The 22,080-nt window shown below is 48.2% G+C and overlaps 1 protein-coding gene across 1 annotated transcript in view; it reads left to right on the top strand.

Annotated features, from left to right (window-relative positions):
• The first annotated feature begins 3,071 nt into the window (after positions 1 to 3,071).
• Positions 3,072 to 22,080, top strand: part of LOC130250876 (TOG array regulator of axonemal microtubules protein 2-like) — a 29,879-nt gene continuing 10,870 nt past the window's right edge. Inside the window, exons 1-12 of the mRNA XM_056486989.1 lie at positions 3,072 to 3,281; positions 4,467 to 4,681; positions 6,222 to 6,337; positions 7,803 to 7,849; positions 10,281 to 10,495; positions 12,484 to 12,599; positions 14,066 to 14,112; positions 16,076 to 16,360; positions 17,725 to 17,819; positions 18,764 to 18,914; positions 19,957 to 20,118; positions 20,196 to 20,529. Coding sequence (XP_056342964.1) covers positions 3,242 to 3,281; positions 4,467 to 4,681; positions 6,222 to 6,337; positions 7,803 to 7,849; positions 10,281 to 10,495; positions 12,484 to 12,599; positions 14,066 to 14,112; positions 16,076 to 16,360; positions 17,725 to 17,819; positions 18,764 to 18,914; positions 19,957 to 20,118; positions 20,196 to 20,529 — 1,823 coding nt within the window. The 5' untranslated portion in view covers positions 3,072 to 3,241. The remainder of the gene's footprint in view (positions 3,282 to 4,466; positions 4,682 to 6,221; positions 6,338 to 7,802; positions 7,850 to 10,280; positions 10,496 to 12,483; positions 12,600 to 14,065; positions 14,113 to 16,075; positions 16,361 to 17,724; positions 17,820 to 18,763; positions 18,915 to 19,956; positions 20,119 to 20,195; positions 20,530 to 22,080) is intronic.

Consider the following 22,080-nt stretch of genomic DNA (forward strand, 5'->3'; position numbering starts at 1 on the left):
TGTGATCCATGTGACAAAAAGCCTCTTTATTGTTCTGAGCCCTCCTTAAAAAGGGGGTCTGGATTTCCTGGGCATACGTGTGTGATTGGATGGGAGTTCAGATTGCTCAGCTCTCTGACCAATGGATGTCTGCAACTTAGGATGGAACATCATTGGATGAAATCCCTGTTTGGGTTTGAATAGATGCTATCATTGTTCACCTAGGGGCCTGTTTGTTGAACTACGCTAATCAAACTGAATCTCTTATCTATGGCCAAATTAATTGCCTAGCTACAAGCCAGCTTGTGCTGTGACAGGAGTGTTGATCTGTTGGAGAGTAGAAGGTTTCTGCAGAGAGATCTGAACAGGCTGGATCATGGGCTGAAGCCACCTGTATGAGGTTCAACAAGATGAAGTTCCCCATCCTGACTTTGGCCACAACAACCCCATGGGAGGCTGCAGGCTGGGGGCAGAGTGGCTGGAATGGCACCCAGCAGAAAAGGTCATGGGGGTGCTGGCTGGCAGTGGCTGAACATGAGCCAGTGAGTGCCAGGTGGCCAAGAAGGCCAAGAGCATCCTGTCCTGGGATATGCTTTAGTGGTGGCCTTGGCAGTGTTAGCGGCCTCAGGTTATTGGGGATTCACTGGTCTTAAAGGTGTTTTCCAGTGGAAACAGTTCTGCCATTCTAAACTTCCATTCCTTGTTTTGAAGGCTGTAGTCCCAAATAGACCTGTGTTTGTGTTTTTAAGGAATTTAGCACCTACCTTTCCTTGAAAGTAAAAGGAATAACGCTTTAAATGCTCTTGGAACACTATTATTCCTTGGCCTTAAGGTGTGTGTTTGAATTGAGGTGCTTTTGTACAGAAAGGTTGGACTTTTCCATGGGATAAATGCAGGCAACTTAGCTGCAATGGCACTTGTTTCATCTACTTTTCTGTTTCTTTTCCCCATGGGTGGCAAATTTGGGAGTGTTTGTCTTGTCCCTTCAGTTCTGGCACAGATTTGCTCATGGATGTGTTGTAAAATCTTTTCTACTTATTTCTCCTGAAAAAATCTTGCTGACTGGTGGGAATTGCTAGAGACAAGGCTTTCAAGCCAGTCCTCAGTATGATTAGCTCAATGTCCCTGCTTAAATCCAAATATGCTTGTATTAAAAAGGAACAAACTATTCTAACTCCCTTGCCCCCTCTCCATTTTTTTTTTTTGTAGCTCTTGGAGCAAGTGTTGTATGCCATTCCAAGGCTTTGTTATCAGATGTGTGAAGTGATGTTGCTGCTGTAGCAGCAGCCTGAGTTCCGTGGGAACAACTCCAGAGCACTGGTGCCACAGCAGTGGGCAGGGTGAGAGACTTGCCTCCTCTGCCATGGCCATCCAGCCATGGGGAGAGCAGCTGCTGGAGCTGCCCCCATTCTGCCAACAGCAGTCTGCCCCCAACATGTGGACTGTATGGCCATAATTTTGACAGAATGTGGAAAATGCATTGTTTGAACATACTTTTATGTTGTCTAACATCACCTGACTGAAGCAGCTTGGTAGGTAGGATGGCCTGTGGGGAGGGCCATGGCAGGGATGGTGGCTGTCACTTGCACTGACAGTGTCATTTTTCCAGGCAGGCTCCTGAGACAGCTGTGGGGGAAGGCACCAGCAGCTGAATCAGACCCAGGGAGCAGCAGCAGCACATTGAGGAGACCCTCATCTGCAAAGAGTCCCTCACCCCCTCTGCTCCCCCATAGCAGCACAAGATGATTCCACTGCAGGTGAAGGGCTGCAGCAGAGATTCCTTCAGCCAGGACTTGCTGCAATCTCATTCCTGCAGCTGTGCTGGGCATATGTTGGCTGCAGCATGGGTGTCCCTGCCCAAGAATGCTGCTCGGCTCAGGGAGGCAGAGTGTGCACAAAAGATGCATTCAAAGCACTGACTGTGAAATCCTGGAGCTCCTAGCAAGTGAAGCAGCTCTTCTTCATCCCATGCAAGTGAGAGCCCAGCTGCTCTCCCCATGGCTGGATGGTCATGGCAGAGGAGGCAAGTCTCTCACCCTGCCCACTGCTGTGGCACCAGTGCTCTGGAATTGTTCCCACTGAACTCAGGCTGCTGCTACAGCAGCAACATCGCTTCACACATTTGATAACAAATGTCCCTGGGAACAGGGATACACTCTGAGTATAGTTCTGAATTTTCAGGGACAGTCAAAATGAGAATCGTTTTGAGGCTGATGTTGCAATGTTGTGTCTGGTGGAAAGAAAGCAGGAATAAACCCCTGCCACAATGAAGGAGAACCTTTGCATGGCAAATTTACACCCTACACTGATCATATTGGCCCACTGAATACTGGGAGCATCTAATGCAGAGTGCAAAGCTTCTTTGAATAGATAGGAGAGATGAGACTTGAAGAAATAGTTTGCTGATGCAGGAAAAGGGATCAGACCCACTGGTCCCTTGGCTCATGCTCAGTTCTGCCAAACCAAGCATGATTAGTTTTAACCACTCTGTTGGAGAGTATTTAAGAAGGACCTGTCCCGTGCTATTTCATTAAGAAAAATTTGGAATTGTCAGGAAATGCCAAGATCAGAAATGTTTTGAGGCAAATCATGTTCATGTTTGGTTTGGGTGTCTCTGCAATTAAGAAAACAGGAAATAAACCCCTGAAGCAATGAAGCAGAGCAAAGGTGGAATGTTTGGATGATCAATTTGTTCCCTACAGATATCGGCCAACTGAATTCAGGAGTCATCTACTGGGGAGTGCAAAGCTTCTTTTACTTCCAACATCTGGTGCCATTGTTTGCGTACCACCACTTTATTTGTTCTGAAGAGAAATAAACAAAATCCCACACCAACAAGTTGCAACCCAGAACTGAGTGGAAATTACAGAAGTGAAGGACTTGAAAAGTAGCTTTGGAAAGCATCTACTTCCTAGACAGTATCAAACCCTCAGGCCTGGCTGGGCAGGCCCAGGGCTGGCTGCCCTTGGGAAGGGAAATGGATGGAGTTGGGGTGGGGGTTCTGTGGCCATGGAAACGAGAGAACCACGGGCGAGCGCGTCACAAAGGGGCAGCTCCACGCTCAGGCTGGGAAGATTGTGGGTGACATGGGCACAGCGACAGGAGACGCATCTGGCTCTGCCTGCCTGTGCCCACTGCTGGCAGTTGGAGTCACCCCACGTTGTTCTAGGACTGGGGACCAGGTTCCTGTCGCTCTCTACTCCCAGAGAGTTCCCAAATTCAACACCAGATACTTCTGCAAGGCAGAAGCACAGATTCAAACATGAATTTTACTGGAAAAGGAAAGACCACAGAAGGAAAAGGTGAGGATGGAAAGGAGCTGAAAGGCCTGAGCCAAATGGAGATAAATCCCACCAGCTTTCAGGGAAAATTGATTCATGGTGGTCAGTGCTGGCTCTGTGTCAGAGTTGGTGGCTGACAGCTACAGGTGATCCTGCAAGAACACCCATGGTGTCATTCTGTCATTAGTTTACACTGCTTTCTCCTTTTTGACAGTAGCGAAATCACTCATACTGTCAGCCAGGACAGGGACCGTGGCCACAGCTGACCACAAACTGGACATGGTCAGGAGATGAAAGTCATGTTTCTTTCTTTGCCATCAATGTTGGGTCTCACTTCAGATAAATTTCTTGTTCTACTTCTGTTTGGTGATTGGGTCCAACACTGAGGATGATATTACAGTGCTATAAAAACACCAGCAAGGCCTGCCTACTTGCTGAGAGCTCTTTGTGCTTTGCAGAAATAGCAGTCACAGCTGTGTGGGTTTTTACTGGGCCAACATAAACAAGGAATCTTTGTTCCCCTCTTATCATTGGAGCCTTCTACCTTTCCCTTCAGACTTACTAACTCAATAGTGTTCAGAGGGATTAAGCACAGGCTAGTTTCATGAAAAATAAAACCAAAGAAATGTTCTTAAAATTCAAAAATCCCTCTAGTTCCTCACCCATTAAATGTCTATATGGTGGGATAAAGGAAGAAGTTCACTTAACTCACCTATTCCCTTGTGAGCATGGATTGGCCTCACACAGAGGTAAGGTTGGAGCTGGGCTGCTCTCTGCCAGGAGGAAGGGTCTTGTGCCAGCCTGGAGAGCCTGTGCACGTTGCCAGGGAACAGTTCTGCCCTGCAGGTGCCCCCTGCCATGAGCTGTGCTGCTCCCAGTGCCCCATGGAGCTGTACGGCTGCTCAGCTGTGGGGCAGGGAGAGGAGCAGGAGGCTGCATGTGCAGCTGAGCCATTGCTGGAAAGCACAGGGCCCTGGGCTCCCTGCTGTCCCAGGGCAGCCCAGAGGCCAGGCTGTTCCCCTGGGAGCTCTGTGCAAGTGGGTCAGGGTGTGCCCCTGGCCTGCCTCAAGGGGCTGCTGGCAAGAGCGTGTTTCCCTGTGCAGCTATTTGCAAGTTTCCAGGAAATGTTCCCCATGGAATATGGAGTTTCTGATGCTTTTGTTTTGCATTGCAGCCCCAGTTAAATTTTGTGTCTCCACTTTGCAGGACTGACTGCGTACTCTCTTGCCCAGAGGTTTTCCCTGGTAAATCCCTCTATGCTCCTTCCCTCCAAGCCATTACCTCCCATCTGGAAGAGCTCTCCTTCTACCAAACCAAACAAGATGTGCAGTGTAGAGCAAGAAAATGGGAAAAATGGCACTGGCTATTATGATGAAAGTAGAAAAAACAAGGAGCTGCGTTCAGTGGGAAAAGAACATAAGGTAATGAGACAAAGCTAAGTCCTGTGCAGTAGATTTTCAGTTCTTGTGCTGTAGACAAAGGATGGAGACCTGTTCCTGTGAGCCCATGGAAGCAGCAGAGCCAAGGAAGAGCTCAGCTGGGCACTGCAGGCTGTCTTTGCAATGGGGATATAGTGCAGAACTCATGTCCTCAGTGTGTATCAATAGCAGCAGAGGTCTTTGAATGATTTCTGAACTCTGTGAGGCTTCTTCTCTGTCTTATGGCTGAGAAAACCCCAACAAGCAGTCAGAGCACCTAAAGTTGTCCAATCTGGCCAAGCAATCCTCCTACATTTAGTAACCTACGGGTGGGTACCTGTGAACCATGGCTATGTCTTGGTGGTGTTTTCTGTCAACTCTGTCTGGTTGGAAGGAAAAAGGTGTGTATTGGAACAGGCAGTCCTGCAAAGTCAGTTCCAGGTTGTCTCAGCTTCTGAGTTATACAGCCATGGCCTTCTGCCAGAGAGTTGTCTCTGATGCTGTTTCTAGACTTCATCAGCTTTCTGGGCAGCTGTGTGCTCTGGCATGGCTTTGACCAGAGGGAAGGGATGGGAAGTGGCCATGGGGAGAGCAGCCCAGAGCCCAGCCACACGATTGCCTTTGCAGCAGGGCCAGCACCTGCAGTTGTTTTGGGCTTGCCGTGGGGTGCAGGAGGAGGCAGATGAACAACAGCTTTGGTAAAGAGAATGTCCAATCAAAGGCTTGTGTACTTGATGTCAGCCTTGCAGAGAAAGAGCCCAATGTATCCCTGACAGGATCTGATCCTTTCACTGGAGTTTGAACAGGTCCTGATTTGGCTCTTCAGCTGTGCCAGAAATGATGGGATACTGAGCAAGGGTGTGCATCTGCCCCCACTGCCTCCACTCCGCTTCCTGGCCATGGCATGGGGGCCCCAGAGAAACTTGGGCAGGCGGAGACCTTCCAGAGAGCAGCAGGGCAGGGAGCTTTGCTGAACTTCCTGAATGCCAGTGAGCCCGAGATGCTGGAGGTGTGGGAGCTGGAGAGCAGTGATCATCCCGAGAGCACAGCAGCTTCTGGGCTGAAAGGCTGCTGGGGAACTGTAAGAGGGAAGGGCAGCAGCAGAAGAAATGAGGGGCTTGAGAAAAGCAGGTTTTGACATCCTGCAGAATGGCTTTGTGGAGACATGGCGGGAGATCAGCAGTGGCTGTGAGGTGCCTAAGGGGCAGGGAGAGAACAGAGATCTAAACCCATTCCCATACCATCCAGAAGGCCAGTGGAAGCAGTGGCACCCCAGAACATACTGATGCCAAACATGTGGATTCCAGCCAGGAATGTGGCCACACTTGCAGAGAAATGAGCACAAGGAGAGAGGTGGCAAATCTCGGGCATGGGCTCAACCTCAACACTTCCCTTTCCACTCCCCATCCAAGGCCAAGCTTCCCCATGCAGTTCACTTGTCTTTTCCTGCTAGGTCCCAGGTAAAAGCATGGCTTAATGTCTTGAGCCACAAATGGCAGGAGGCTGGATGCTTGATCTCAGCACGGTGTTCTAATTTTTCCAGGCTTCCTTGCTGAATCCCAGTGGTGGGGATATGAAGAAGTGGTCACTGGGACTACCGTTGATCCCCCCTATACGCAAGGCAGTAACTCTGGATGTCCAAGAGTCCCAGGAGATGAGGTAAGCCAAGGTGTCTGCTGCTCCACTGTGCTGTTCAGCTCACTCTTCCTGCCACATGAGGTTCTTTGCACAGTTATCTCTCCCATGTATTTAGCAAACCTCTGTGTATTCATCATTTTGCCCATCTCTGATGATTCAGCTTAATGTCAAACCCCACACCATGTGTCCCAAGAGCAGAGGTGGTGGTGGGGAAGAGGAGGCAGGGCTTAGAAACATCTCAAGATGGGTCTTCTGCTGGGCTGGGCTATTGATTCCCTCTGTAATGTTTGTGGTGTCATTTGAGAACTGTATTGCATGGGTCTGGATCCTGAAGATCACTGAATTCTGTGATCCTTGACTGGCAACTTCAGCACCCACAAGAATGTGTTTGGACAAATATGGGCCGCTGGAGAGGTGTCTGCAAATTCCAGTTCTGCTTCTTTTACTTTTAACACGGGGTGCCGTTGTTCACGTGCCAACATCTCCTTTGTTGCAAAGAGAATTATAAACAACAAACAAAACCAATGCAGAACTCAGTGGGAGTTACAGATAAAAGGCCATGAAAACTGTCTTTGGAAAGCAATTACTTGATGGGTGTAATTGTCAGATTCTGGAGACCACTGTGAGTTGCCAACTGTTGGGAAGGGATCCCAAAGTAAATGTCAGGAGTAACTTCTCTGTGCCTGGGCCTCCACTGTGAAATGAGATCCCAGATAAATTTTGGTGTATAGATGTACAATCTAATCAATGTGTACTACTGAGGCCTGGGATTAAATCAAGAAGGGCAAGGTGCTAGGGAAGAGTTCAAGGGGTGTACCTGATGGAAAGATACTGCTTTAGATATGTGTGAGAAAATGTAGCCTTCGCTTATCCGAGTGATAAAGAAGAATAAATAACAAGAGAGAAGGAGTCACAGAAGTCTCATTCCAATTGAAAAGCTTAGGTAGGGCTTTTAAAGTGCAATCTGAATATCCTTGCCTAGCAGCTGATTTGGGAAAAACTTTTTCTTTTTGAAAGAGCAAGGAGGTGGAATATCCTTCTCAGAACACAGCAGTGCTCTGAATACATGTAGCACGAGACTGGCCCCAGTGTAAGGCACAAGCAGGCAAAGACAAGCTTTGGCAGCAGTACCAAAGTAGTTGCCCCCCATACAGACTCGTGTCTCAGCTTAGCAGGTCTTGCTGCTTCAGACAGGCCATAGGAGCCACTGGGCTCCAAAAGGAGAGACAGCAGAACTGCGGAGTTAGGATGCGAGTTGAAGAACGACTGCTGTCCTTCAGCTGCAGCTTGGTCTGCTGTGTCTGACTGCAGCAACTGAAAGCTTAAGGACAATTCATCAGCTTTGCATCGTGTTAGGTTTATGCGTTGCGTTTCCTGCTTCTTCTGAGTGGCCAAGCTAGGAAGGTTTGCCTGCCTTCATGCTCACCACTTCCCTCCCTTCTCTTTCTCCCTCCTCATATGTTCTTTTGTCTTCCATTTTCTCAAGGGCAAGTTCCAGCAGCAGAAGCAAAGAGAAGAAGCCTGATCTTGCAGGTAGGTGCAGGGCATGTCTGTCCTAAAATGACCATTGGAATCCTGACTCAGAGGTAACATTTTGAAAGCTTGGTTAAAAAACATTCTTTTAAGAATTTCTTTAAATTTGTTTCAATGCCATGATGGGCTCAGTGGACTCTCCCAGAGCCCAGTCACTGGGAGCGTGCTCCAGTGCTGCAGTGAAAACTCCTCCCGTGTGAAGTGTTGAGTGGCAGGAGCTGGAGTGGGATCTTGGGACCCTGGAAATGCAGCGCAGGAAAAGGAAACATTCCTCTCCATCCTGCACATGCCTTTTATCTCCGTGCAGACTTTCTAGTGCTACAATTAGAAGAGAAAATGAAGGCATTTCGCATGAAATGAGAAATGTTCCCACTCCTTCCTCCTGCCCTTGAAGGAGAAAACCTTTCCTTGGGGTAGTTTCTGAGCTGAACCCTTGGAGATCTGACAGAGACTCACGGGCACTGCCTGGTTTTGCACAGGGAGAAACAGGGAAACCTCCTGTGACAGAAAGTGCTTTTGAATTTTCCAGTTATGGAGAAGGAAACTTCCAAATGGATGCAGCCTATGCAGGGTCTGAGTTTGTCATCCTCTGACAGCACAAGCTCAAAGCCACCTATGGCAGGTCCACAAGGACAAATCTCTTGCCCATTTCTCTCTATTTTGTGTCAGTGTTGCAGGCTGAGGCCTGGGGAGGAGATTCCTTCTGCCTTGCCCACCCAGCCCTGCTTTGCCTGATCCCTGACAAGTAGAATTGTGCCAGGCAAAATGTGGTCTCTGGTACATCTGTGTCAGCCAACGCCTTCAAGTTGAAAGGCTCCATGAAGGTTTTTTTGTTGTTCCTTTGCTATCTGTGGGCATGTGATGACAGGAGAGATGAGACTTGAGGAAATAATTTTGCTGATGCAGATAAAGAGATCAAATCCCCTGGTCCCTTTGCTCAGTTATTTCTGCCAAATCCGGTGTACAACCCCTTTGGAATGACTCCTTAATTGCTGATATGCAGCTGGAATGCTTAATGCAGCTAGGGAGAAGTATTGTTCAGTAAGTAAGGTGACATTTTTGCTGGACTCATGCTGGACTAGAAATGAGTTATCTCGCTTAACCTTACCTGTCTCTCCTTTATTACTGACCCGAACATTCTAGAGGAGAAAAGAACCCAGTTTTAAGACTGTAATTCCTCTCTTACTGTATGGCTGCCTTATGATTTTATCCTGTGTGAAGCCATGTAAAGTTTTATTAGTTCCCTGAGTTGTAATAGCTCTTTTGGAAAGTATTTCAAAACTATCTGCCCTCTGCTATTTCCATTAAGAAAATTTGAATGGTCAGTATTAGCCAAGATCTAACAATGTTTTGATGCACCTGATGTTCTTCTTGGGTTTGGATGTCTCTGTAGAAAAGAAAAAGCTGGGAATAAACTGATGGAAGAGGGAAGCAGAGCAAAAGTGGTAATTTGTAATTGGATGGCCAATTTTTTCCCTGCAGATTTGGGCTTCTTGAATACTGGGAACATGTAATGGGCAGTTCAAAGCTTCTTTTAGTTCTAACATGGGCTGTCATGCTCCATGTGTCAGGACCTCCTTGGTTATGAAGACAAATAAAAGCAACCAACCAAACCCAGCCCTGAACTAAGTGGGAAAGGCCATGAAAACTAGCACTGGAAAACAACTCCTTCCTATATGTAATTGTCAAATTCTGGAGACCACTGTGGGCTGCCAACTGTTTGGAAGGAAAGGGATCCCAAAGTAGTGGATGGGCAATGAGCAACACAAAAACAAAGGAGTAGAAGCACACTCTCTTGGCTTGCCAGCTCCATACTGTTCAAAGGAATTACAGTGATGCTAGTTTCATGAAAAATTAATAGAAATCGATTTTCTGAATAATTCAAAACCCCCTTGGATGCCTAATCCATTCGATGGATTGATTGTAAAGGTGGGAGTTCCCCGAAATCACCTGTTCCCTAGTGAGCATGGCTCAGCCTCACACAGAGGTAAGGTGGGAGCCAGGCCACTGTCTGGCGGGAGGAAGGGTCTTGTGCCAGCCTGGAGACATTGCCAGGGAACAGTTCTGCCCTGCAGGTGCCCCCTGCCATGAGCTGTGCTGCTCCCAGTGTCCCATGGAGCTGTATGGCTGCCCAACTCTGGGGCAGGGAGAGGAGCAGGAGGCTGCATGTGCAGCTGAGCCATTGCTGGAAAGCACAGGGCCCTGGGCTCCCTGCTGTCCCAGGACAGCCAGAGGCCAGGCTGTTCCCCTGGGAGCTCTGTTCAAGTGGGTTAGGGTGTGCCCCTGGCCTGCCTCAAGGGGCTGCTGGCAAGAGCATGTTTCCCTGTGCAGCTATTTACAAGTTTCCAGGAAATGTGTCTCATGAAACATGGAGCTTGAGATGCTTTAGATTTACATTCCATCTGTTACATTTTGTGTCTCCACTTTCCAGGCCTGACTGGCAATGTTACTGCAAAGAATCTTCCCAGGCCACCTCCCTCTATGATCCTAACTGCCAAGCCCTTGCCTCCTATCCGGAAAAGCTCCCCTTCCAAGAAGCCAAGCACGATGCCCTATCGAGAGAAGGAGCAAGGGGAAAATGGCACTGGCTACAATGATATCAGCAAAAAGAAGCAAGAGCAGAGTTCAGAGGGAAAAGGACGTGAGGTAAGGAGACCAAGCTAAGTCCTGTGTGATAGGTTGCCACTCTATGTGCTATAGAGAATCCTAGAGAGACTGATCTGGAACAGAGACTAGACAGAGTAAAAGTAATACTGTACGTATTTATTAAGAGGCCTTAAAATGGTACACTTTGGCAGTACAAGAGCCTGGCCAGGGCTACACCCAGGATGGATCCAAGATGGATCCTGCTCATGAGTTTTTACACTTTTATAAGTTTTAGTCCATTTACATATTGAGGGTCAACGGTCCAATTACAGCTTCAGGTCACAAAGTTCCATCCTCCTGGTCTGCTCCTTTCACTTTGCCATTGTTTATGCTTTTGGGGTATCGGTTGTCCTCAATTCTCAAGCTAGAAAAGGATTGCTGTGTCTAACTCCCCTGTGAAGAGAAACTACCAACACTAAATATGAAGTTCAGAGTCCCACACCAAGTCAGCACAGAATCTGTGAAATATGAAAGCTAAAACTTAAGGCATCATTAGGAAGGACTCTGAGACCTGTTCCTGAGGTGCAAGCCCATGGAAGCAGCAGAGCCAAGGAAGAGCTCAGCTGGGCACTGCAGGCTGTCTTTGCAATGGGGATATAGTGCAGAACTCATGTCCTCAGTGTGTATCAATAGCAGCAGAGGTCTTTGAATGATTTCTGAACTCTGTGAGGCTTCTTCTCTGTCTTATGGCTGAGAAAACCCCAACAAGCAGTCAGAGCACCTAAAGTTGTCCAATCTGGCCAAGCAATCCTCCTACATTTAGTAACCTACGGGTGGGTACCTGTGAACTATGGCTATGTCTTGGTGGTGTTTTTTATCAGCTCTGTCTGGTTGGGAAGGAAAAAGGTGTGTATTGGAACAGGCAGTCCTGCAAAGTCAGTTCCAAGTTGTCTCAGCTTCTGAGTTATACAGCCATGGCCTTGTGCCAGGGAGTTGTCTCTGATGCTCTTTCTAGACTTCATCAGCTTTCTGGGCAGCTGTATGCTCTGGCATGGCTTTGACCAGAGGGAAGGGATGGGAAGTGGCCATGGGGAGAGCAGCCCAGAGCCCAGCCACACGATTGCCTTTGCAGCAGGGCCAGCACCTGCAGTTGTTTTGGGCTTGCCGTGGGGTGCAGGAGGAGGCAGATGAACAACAGCTTTGGTAAAGAGAATGTCCAATCAAAGGCTTGTGTACTTGATGTCAGCCTTGCAGAGAAAGAGCCCAATGTATCCCTGACAGGATCTGATCCTTTCACTGGAGTTTGAACAGGTCCTGATTTGGCTCTTAAGCTGTGCCAGAAATGATGGGATACTGAGCAAGGGTGTGCATCTGCCCCCACTGCCTCCACTCCGCTTCCTGGCCATGGCATGGGGGCCCCAGAGAAACTTGGGCAGGCGGAGACCTTCCAGAGAGCAGCAGGGCAGGGAGCTCTGCTGAACTTCCTGAATGCCAGTGAGCCCGAGATGCTGGAGGTGTGGGAGCTGGAGAGCAGCGATCATCCCGAGAGCACAGCAGCTTCTGGGCTGAAAGGCTGCTGGGGAACTGTAAGAGGGAAGGGCAGCAGCAGAAGAAATGAGGGGCTTGAGAAAAGCAGGTTTTGACATCCTGCAGAATGGCTTTGTGGAGACATGGCGGGAGATCAGCAGTGGCTGTGAGGTGCCTAAGTGGCAGGGAGAGAACAGAGATCTAAACCCATTCCCATACCATCCAGAAGGCCAGTGGAAGCAGTGGCACCCCAGAACATACTGATGCCAAACATGTGGATTCCAGCCAGGAATGTGGCCACACTTGCAGAGAAATGAGCACAAGGAGAGAGGTGGCAAATCTCGGGCATGGGCTCAACCTCAACACTTCCCTTTCCACTCCCCATCCAAGGCCAAGCTTCCCCATGCATTTCACTTGTCTTTTCCTGCTAGGTCCCAGGTAAAAGCATGGCTTAATGTCTTGAGCCACAAATGGCAGGAGGCTGGATGCTTGATCTCAGCACGGTGTTCTAATTTTTCCAGGCTTCCTTGCTGAATCCCAGTGGTGGGGATATGAAGAAGTGGTCACTGGGACTACCATTGATCCCCCCTATCCGCAAGGCAGTAACTCTGGATGTCCAAGAGTCCCAGGAGATGAGGTAAGCCATGGTGTCTGCTGCTCCACTGTGCTGTTCAGCTCACTCTTCCTGCCACATGAGGTTCTTTGCACAGTTCTCTCTCCCATGTATTTAGCAAACCTCTGTGTATTCATCATTTTGCCCATCTCTGATGATCCAGCTTAATGTCAAACCCCACACCATGTGTCCCAAGAGCAGAGGTGGTGGTGGGGAAGAGGAGGCAGGGCTTAGAAACATCTCAAGATGGGTCTTCTGCTGGGCTGGGCTATTGATTCCCTTTGTAATGTTTGTGGTGTCATTTGAGAACTGTATTGCATGGGTCTGGATCCTGAAGATCACTGAATACTGTGATCCTTGACTGGCAACTTCAGCACCCACAAGAATGTGTTTGGACAAATATGGGCCGCTGGAGAGGTGTCTGCAAATTCCAGTTCTGCTTCTTTTACTTTTAACACGGGGTGCCGTTGTTCACGTGCCAACATCTCCTTTGTTGCAAAGAGAATTATAAACAACAAACAAAACCAATGCAGAACTCAGTGGGAGTTACAGATAAAAGGCCATGAAAACTGTCTTTGGAAAGCAATTACTTGATGGGTGTAATTGTCAGATTCTGGAGACCACTGTGAGTTGCCAACTGTTGGGAAGGGATCCCAAAGTAAATGTCAGGAGTAACTTCTCTGTGCCTGGGCCTCCACTGTGAAATGAGATCCCAGATAAATTTTGGTGTATAGATGTACAATCTGATCAATGTGTACTACTGAGGCCTGGGATTAAATCAAGAAGGGCAAGGTGCTAGGGAAGAGTTCAAGGGGTGTACCTGATGGAAAGATACTGCTTTAGATATGTGTGAGAAAATGTAGCCTTCGCTTATCCGAGTGATAAAGAAGAATAAATAACAAGAGAGAAGGAGTCACAGAAGTCTCATTCCAATTGAAAAGCTTAGGTAGGGCTTTTAAAGTGCAATCTGAATATCCTTGCCTAGCAGCTGATTTGGGAAAAACTTTTTCTTTTTGAAAGAGCAAGGAGGTGGAATATCCTTCTCAGAACACAGCAGTGCTCTGAATACATGTAGCACGAGACTGGCCCCAGTGTAAGGCACAAGCAGGCAAAGACAAGCTTTGGCAGCAGTACCAAAGTAGTTGCCCTCCATACACACTCATGTCTCAGCTTAGCAGGTCTTGTTGCTTCAGACAGGCCGTAGGAGCCACTGGGCTCCAAAAGGAGAGACAGCAGAACTGCGGAGTTAGGATGCGAGTTGAAGAACGACTGCTGTCCTTCAGCTGCAGCTTGGTCTGCTGAGTCTAACTGCAGCAACTGAAAGCTTAAGGACAATTCATCAGATTTGCATCGTGTTAGGTTTATGCGTTGCGTTTCCTGCTTCTTCTGAGTGGCCAAGCTAGGAAGGTTTGCCTGCCTTCATGCTTCACCACTTCCCTCCCTTCTCTTTCTCCCTCCTCATATGTTCTTTTGTCTTCCATTTTCTCAAGGGCAAGTTCCAGCAGCAGAAGCAAAGAGAAGAAGCCTGATCTTGCAGGTAGGTGCAGGGCATGTCTGTCCTAAAATGACCATTGGAATCCTGACTCCGAGGTGACATTTTGAAAGCTTGGTTAAAAAACATTCTTTTAAGAATTTCTTTAAATTTGTTTCAATGCCTTGATGGGCTCAGTGGACTCTCCCAGAGCCCAGTCACTGGGAGCGTGCTCCAGTGCTGCAGTGAAAACTCCTCCCGTGTGAAGTGTTGAGTGGCAGGAGCTGGAGTGGGATCTTGGGACCCTGGAAATGCAGCGCAGGAAAAGGAAACATTCCTCTCCATCCTGCACATGCCTTTTATCTCCGTGCAGCCTTTCTAGTGCTACAATTAGAAGGGGAAATGAAGGCATTTCGCATGAAATGAGAAATGTTCCCACTCCTTCCCCCTGCCCTTGAAGGAGAAAACCTTTCCTTGGGGTAGTTTCTGAGCTGAACCCTTGGAGATCTGACAGAGACTCACGGGCACTGCCTGGTTTTGCACAGGGAGAAACAGGGAAACCTCCTGTGACAGAGAGTGCTTTTGAATTTTCCAGTTATGGAGAAGGAAACTTCCAAATGGATGCAGCCTATGCAGGGTCTGAGTTTGTCATCCTCTGACAGCACAAGCTCAAAGCCACCTATGGCAGGTCCACAAGGACAAATCTCTTGCCCATTTCTCTCTATTTGTGTCAGTGTTGCAGGCTGAGGCCTGGGGAGGAGATTCCTTCTGCCTTGCCCACCCGTCCCTGCCTTGCCTGATCCCTGACAAGTAGAATTGTGCCAGACAAAATGCGGTCTCTGGTACATCTGTGTCAGCCAACGCCTTCAAGTTGAAAGACTCCATGAAAGTTTTTTTGTTGTTCCTTTGCCATCTCTGGGAGTGTAATGACAGGAGAGATGAGACTTGAGGAAATAATTTTGCTGATGCAGATAAAGAGATCAAATCCCCTGGTCCCTTTGCTCAGTTATTTCTGCCAAATCCTGTGTACAACCCCTTTGGAATGACTCCTTAATTGCTGATATGCAGCTGGAATGCTTAATGCAGTTTGGAAGAAGTATTGTTTAGTAAATACAGTGATATTTTTGCTCAATTTATTCTGAACTAGAAATTTGCTGTGTCACTAAATCTTACGTGTTGTGATTTTGTAATTTTCCTGACCATCCTACAAGGGAAATAAAATCTTGATTTGTGGCACTTATTCCTCTCTTACTGCTTGGCTGTTAAATGATTTTATCCTTTGTGAAGCCATATTAAGAATTAGTTCTAACTGCTGTGTTGGAGAGTATTTTAGAATTACCCTCCACTATTTCCATTAAGAAAAAATTTGATTTGTCATTATCGGCCACGATCTGAAATGTTTTGGGGTGGGTCATATTTATGTTGCGCTTGGATGTCTTTTCAGGAAAGAAGGCAGAGAATAATCCCCTCAAACAGTGAGGTAGAGCAAAAGTGAGACTTTTGGATGACAAAATTATTCCCTATAATTACAGGCTTGCAGATGATTGGGGACATCTAATGTGGAAAGCAAAGTTTTTGCATCTAACATGTGGTGCCATTGTTTGAGTACCAGCAATTCCTTTGTTGTAAAGACAAATAAAAAAAATCCCAAAAGTGCAAAATCTAAACTAGAATTGAGTGGGAGTTACTGAAACAATGATAACTGATAACTGGTTTTCAAAATAATCACTTCCTAGACAGTGTCAAATTCTATAGACTACTGTGAGTTTCCAGCTCTTTGGAAGGAAAGGGATCCCATAGTAATGGGGAGGCAACAGGCAACACACCAAGCCGTAGAACCCTTCTCTCCTGGCTTGCTACCTCCACATTGTTCAAAGAAAATCCAATTATGCTAGTTTCGTGAAAAATAAAAAAACAACCAATGTTTGCAGTAAATAAAAAAAACATTGAATTCCGCACCCATTAGATGGGTTGATTGTAAAGGCATGAATTCAATTAACTCACTTCTTCACTTGTACCTGATCTACAGCTTCTTCTGAGTCTACAACAGAAACCCAGGGGACGAAGGGAAAGAGCCTTTGGTGTGGGATAGGAGCTGGGATGCCTCTGTTCCCAAGGAAACTTGCTGAATTGTTCAGCATGGAGACCTATGTGCAGAACCCCGGCGTTGGGAATGGAGGTCTGGGCTCCCGGCCGGCTCAGGGGGACTTGGCCCAGGAGCCACGGCAGAGGCAGCTGAGCAGCGCTGGCCCCAGGGTCACTGCCAGGGAGGAGGACAAGGGGAAGGCCCAGCATGGCTCAGCCTCACACAGAGGTAAGGTGGGAGCCGGGCCACTCTCTGGAAGGGTCTGAAGAGCCTGTGCACATTGCCAGGGAACAGTTCTGCCCTGCAGGTGCCCCCTGCCATGAGCTGCACTGCTCCCAGTGCCCCGTGGAGGTGTATGGCTGCTCAGCTGTGGGACAGGGAGAGGAGCAGGAGGCTGCATGTGCAGCTGAGCCATTGCTGGAAAGCACAGGGCCCTGGGCTCCCTGCTGTCCCAGGGCAGCCCAGAGGCCAGGCTGTTCCCCTGGGAGCTCTGTTCAAGCGGGCCAGGGTGTGCCCCTGGCCTGCCTCACGGGGCTGCTGGCAAGAGCATGTTTCCCTGTGCAGCTATTTACAAGTTTCCAGGAAATGTGTCCCATGGAATATGGAGGACATATTCCTTCAGATGCTTTAGGTTTGCATTACCTCCCATCAGTTACATTTTGCGTGTCCATTTTGCAGATCTGACTGACTGCAGTGTTCCCAAGGAAGCTTTCTTGGCATCAGTAGTTTCCCTGCCAGCTTCCCAGATGCCCATATTTTCCAAGACTTTGCCTTCCATCCAGATTTGCCCTTCTTCCTCGAAGCCCAAATATAACTCTCCTTCCTTATTAAGCTGACCATTCTGCAAGGGCAAAAAATTCTGATTTGCACCATTGTATTTTTCTACTTTGCTGCCATTTGATTTTAAGTTCTTGAAGGATAAAAGATGTTATATAGAATGATTAGTTCTCTGAATTTTAACAGCTGTGTTGAAGAGTATTTCAGAATGAGCTACATTGTTCTACTTCCATTAAGAAAATCAGCCTTTAGTCAGACTGGCCGAACATGGCCCAAACTCATGAGGTTTAGAATTAAAATCCTTGGGGAAAACTAATTATCTAATGTCAAGAACAGAATTTACGCTTGGGTAACACTCCTGAAATCTTTTCTTTAAATGTCCTCTAAAATATTTCATCAAAGAGAAGAAAATGTAATGATCTAAATGCATACAGGTATTAGAACCCGGGAGTTCTTTTAGAAGCCAGAAAGAAGATGTTTACTAAAATCAGCATAAGGGCAGATAAGAATCTCTGTCAAGAGCAATCTCCATCTCTGCCCTTCTCTAGCAAACACAGAGGCTCTCCAGCATTGGGGGCTGAGGCCTTCATCATGCAGCAGGTTTCAGTCTGCTGGCCAACACAGTAATGCCATGTCTGCTGCCAGTAGCCCATCCACTGGGAGAGGGTCTAGGCATATGTACCTTGCTGCTCTCATGCACCATCTCTGTGTCTTATGAGAGCTGTGCCATCTGGAACCTGTCTTGCCTGTTGCCCAGCATGATGTTTCTGGGGATTTGAAGTATGCCAGAGATTTACAGGAACCTTTGCTTCCAGTACCAGGCCTCCCATTGAGCCAGGCCAAGGAGCCGGATCATCCCAGCAGTCCTGGTCTTACGAGTGACAAAGACCTGAGGGACGACTTTGGAAAGGTAAGGGATAAGGACAGGGATGAGCAGACTTCCTTTCCAGTGGCTGTTTACTGCTTGGCCCAAAATGTCCCTGAAAAATCATAATCTTCCACTCTTGGGGGATGGGGATTCTCTTGGGAATGTATTTGACAGCTACAGAGCTTGGCTGTTTTCAGTGGTGCCAAAGTCACTGGTTTGGAGATGGTGCTAAGGTCATGCATGAAGCATTCTTTATGTGCAAAGGCCATTTTAGAGAAGTTCTGAATGGCAGAGCAAGCTACACATCAGTGTAGATGGGCAAAGGGCACCCTGAGAAGCAGAGAAGCAAAGAGTATAAGCAAGGCTGCAAAATAAAATGGGAGAGTTGGATTTTTCCTGGTTACCTTTCTGGCTGTATCTCACAGCCCACTCATTCTCAAATTTTCTGCTCCTTAATATCAACGTTTCTGCAACTTGTTTTCACATGACCCCTCCTTTTGGTGTCTTGGTCTCAGAGACCAAGTCATCCGGAGTCCTTCAGAGCAGAGTCCTTCAGAAACCAGGAAGTGAGAAACAGCTGCAATTCCTGGCCATGAGTGTTAAGAAACAGCTAATTACCCCACCTTGCTGCATATTTCACATGGTTTTTATTCCCCTGCTGTAGTCTGTAGGAACTGAACTGCCTGTTCACTGGTCATGGGAGCTCTTCATTTGTCTTGGAGCATTTCCTATGACTTTCGTGCTTCAAGCAGGGCTTCCTGTCACAGGTTGCAGTTGGAGCAGTGTAAGGTTGTGGCACTGAAGTGTTCCACCTCACTGTGTGTAATTGCCAAGGTGAGGGTGGGAGACATTCTGGTGAAACTATTGGAATGTATATGGAGCTGGATTAAAGTCTATGGCACTCTATAGACTCTGTGTTCCTGATGAGATGTTGTCTGGTTTTTTGTCTCTGCTTATAGTCTGTGATGTATTTCCATTGCAACTAGGTCTGTGCTCCATTGTGCAAGTTGGCTGTAAAGAACTTAGAGCGGAAGAAAATTGAGCTTTTGGAGAGAGAGATGAAGAAAAGGAGAGAAGAGAAAATATCCTTGCAGCTGCCTCCACAAACATTTGAGGCCAGGGATGCAGCTGAAGCAAGTAAGTGGTGGCTACACAGTGTTGCAGTCAGACTGTTCCGCTTGCATCTGAGTGGAAGCTTGCATAGGATTGATTTCCATCCCCCAAAGAAAAATCCAGGGGCATGAAGTGTCTTGTCCATGGCCTCACTGAGTCAGTAACAGAATATCAGCTTCCCACCTTCACCTCTAAAGTATTTCGGAGTAGAAAATTCTCTCTTGCAAAGTCAACTGGGTCTTCAGACACTGTCCTGGAGAGTGGGTTCCAGGGAAGATGAGTCCAGAAAAATGCTTTTCAACCAAGGTGCATCCTGGAAGAAACCAAATTCAACTCCTGCTAATGAAAACACCAGAGAACCTTCTCCCCCCACCCCCTGCCGAGGAGCTGGCGCTGTAGAGCTGTGCTGAAGCCCCGAGGCAGTGCTGCTGTTGTAGCCTCGGGAGCCAGCAGCTTTCCAGAGTGAATCCCGGCTGGGGGGCTCTGGCTGCAGTGCTGTGTGCACTGTCCCGAGGGCGGCAGCAGGGACCTTGGGGACAGCACTCAGCCCCAGGGCATCACGCAAGGTTATCTGCACTGTCTTTTGGGAACTTCCCCAGCCAGCCTCTGAAACAGGAAAACAAAAGCAAAGCAACGCTGGGTTTTCCTTGTTTCTTAGGGGGAAGCATCACTGGTTTTAAACTAGAAGAGGGTAGATTTAGATTAGATGTTAGGGAGAATTTTTTGTTATGAAGACATTGAAATGCTGGAAGGTTTTGCCCAGAGAAGCTGTTGTTGATCCATCCTTGAAGGGGTTCAAGGCCAGTTTACATAGGCTTCTGAGGAACCTGATCTAGATGAAAATGTCCCTGCTCCCAGGGGTTGGACGGGATGGTGGTTATAGGGGCCTTCCAACCCACCCTTCTTGGATTCTGTGATTCTGTGATCCTTGTCTCATGTCAGTGTTCGACTTGAAGTTCTTTGGGATAACAAAGAGATGTTTCCCAGCTCCAGCAAGTTTTCTGGCCCATTCCATCATCACCCTGTCCAGCACCCTCCACTTACAAGCTCCTCTTTGATCCTGCAGGCTTTAGCCTACCACCTCTCAACGACACACCTTCCAGTGTGCAGAGAAAATACCCTAGTAATGCCTTGAAGAAGAAAGTCTTGAGAAAGCAGAACAAAGTCCCCTTACTGCCCAGTATGTCCATCATCTATGAGGAAGGCAGTGTCCCATGCAACTCCTCAGGTAAGCCTGAACCTGCCGCTGGCTGTGCTGCCTTGTGGCACTTGGGAGCTGGCAATTGCTGTGTGGGCAATTGTCAGGTTTAGCCCAGAGCTGTGCCCAGCTGGGGGGCTGGGAGAAAGCAAGGAGCCCAAGGAGCCAGAGAGCAGGGAAGTGTCTGAGCCAGAGCCAGAGCCAGTTTGCAGCACATGGAGCCCTGGCTGGGAGCTGGGGCTGCAGCCGCTCCATGGCGGGTGCCTTGCCCGGGGCTGCAGCGCTCAGGGCTGACCCTCTCCTTACAGTGACCTCGCAGACGGCCACTGGTTCCCAGCGCCGAGAGGAGCTGCTCCGTGGGCACGGGCACAAGGACACAGCCTGTCCTGACCCACAGCAGTCCCTGCTCCAGGCACTCTCCTTGCTGGGCAGCCACGACTGGTAAGAAAGGCCCCGGTCACTCTGTCTACCTCTTAGCGTTAAGGGAGGTTAGAAGTGAATCTTGCTGGTGCCTCTGAGCCCCAACAGCCCAGAGGGCCAAAGGACACTGGGGAAACCACTGTAGAGCAGTGAGAGGATCAAGATTTGAGAGCATTCTTTTCTAGGTCTTGGTCTGAAGCTGTGCTCCAGCTCAGCAGGTCTGTGCTGTTTCCTTGCTTTGCCTGCTGCTCCATGAACTGCAAAGGAAATCTTGAGAGAAGAGAGGAAGCTGTGGGATGAGATGATTTGCTGGCTGAAGGCAGAAGCAGGATGGCAGCAATCTGAGTGTAGAGATTTGGGTGCCTTGGGGCACTGGCCCAGTGGCCCTGAGTAAGATTTCTCTCTGGTCCCACTGCTGACAGCAATGGCAGGTGACAGGGTCTCCCTGTGACCTCCTGCATATGAGTCCCATAAGCAGCTCCAGGGAGTTCCTCTTACTGAGAAATGGACTGAGCTGTGCTTTCAAGTCCCTCAGCCTGTCATTACTCCTGAAGGGCTCATGTCCGAAGAGAAGGAAAAAGAAACTAAATCGTCTAGGAATCTTGCACTTTTGGAATTCAACTTTTTCGTTTTCACTGCTTCATATGGGCCTGAGATGCTTGGTCAATACTCAGGATGTGTCCCAAAATTAGACACAGACAGAAGGAAGCCCAGAGGTGATAAGCCTACAAATGTTAGGTAATATTGACTGTCTTTTTGATGTCTGGGTTAGCATCCAATCACTGGTGGATGCTTTATTCACACATGCTTTATCCACCCTGGGATAAGCATGAAAAATCTGCCACGATGTATCTCCTTGTGCAATCGCCTTTGCTTTGCCCTTTCTCTTCTGCTTTCTCTTCCCCATTTCTGTTTGGTGCCCTGTGAGGTGCAGAGAGCTTCTGCAGGTGTGGGGGTTCCAGGTAACACTCAGGGATGACAGTGGGATCGGTCTCCAGCCCTTTGCTGCAGCCCTGATGCCTCACACATCTTCCTATCACTCAGGGCCTGCACAGAGGAAGTGCTGAGAGACAGAGTTGTTTGCACCTTTTCAATAACACGTCGCTGTTGTGGGGATTGTTTTAAGTAGGGATTTTGGGAAAAGGTAGAGTTTCAGCTGTTCTTGCTCAGGTGTGGAATCTTCTGGGTCATCCTGCTGCTATTTTGGGGAATGTGGAGCTGGAGTGGGTGATATACAGGCCTAGATTGTGGAGTGGAAACTCAATTCCAGAATGCCAGTGTACACTCTCACTGCTAAACTGCGTGCTGGGGCTGGCAAAGAAGGGAAATGCCCCAGTAACAGCCCAATGGGATTGTGTCTTAGGGACACATACAGGGAGGCGACAAGGAACAGCAGCAGGGCCCTGTCTCACAGCTTCTAGGAAGCAGTGACATAGGGACATAGTGCCAGAGATTTTAGAAAGGCTGTCTTCTAAAACAGCCACAAATGCAGACTCTGAAACCCCTCTATTTGCCTCGTGGATTTGTGTATGCTTTGGACAGCCACGGCATCCTGTGGTAAGGAGCTCCACA

This window comes from Oenanthe melanoleuca, chromosome 3 (genome assembly GCF_029582105.1).
Source record: "Oenanthe melanoleuca isolate GR-GAL-2019-014 chromosome 3, OMel1.0, whole genome shotgun sequence".
In the NCBI taxonomy this organism is placed as follows: Eukaryota; Metazoa; Chordata; class Aves; order Passeriformes; family Muscicapidae; genus Oenanthe; species Oenanthe melanoleuca.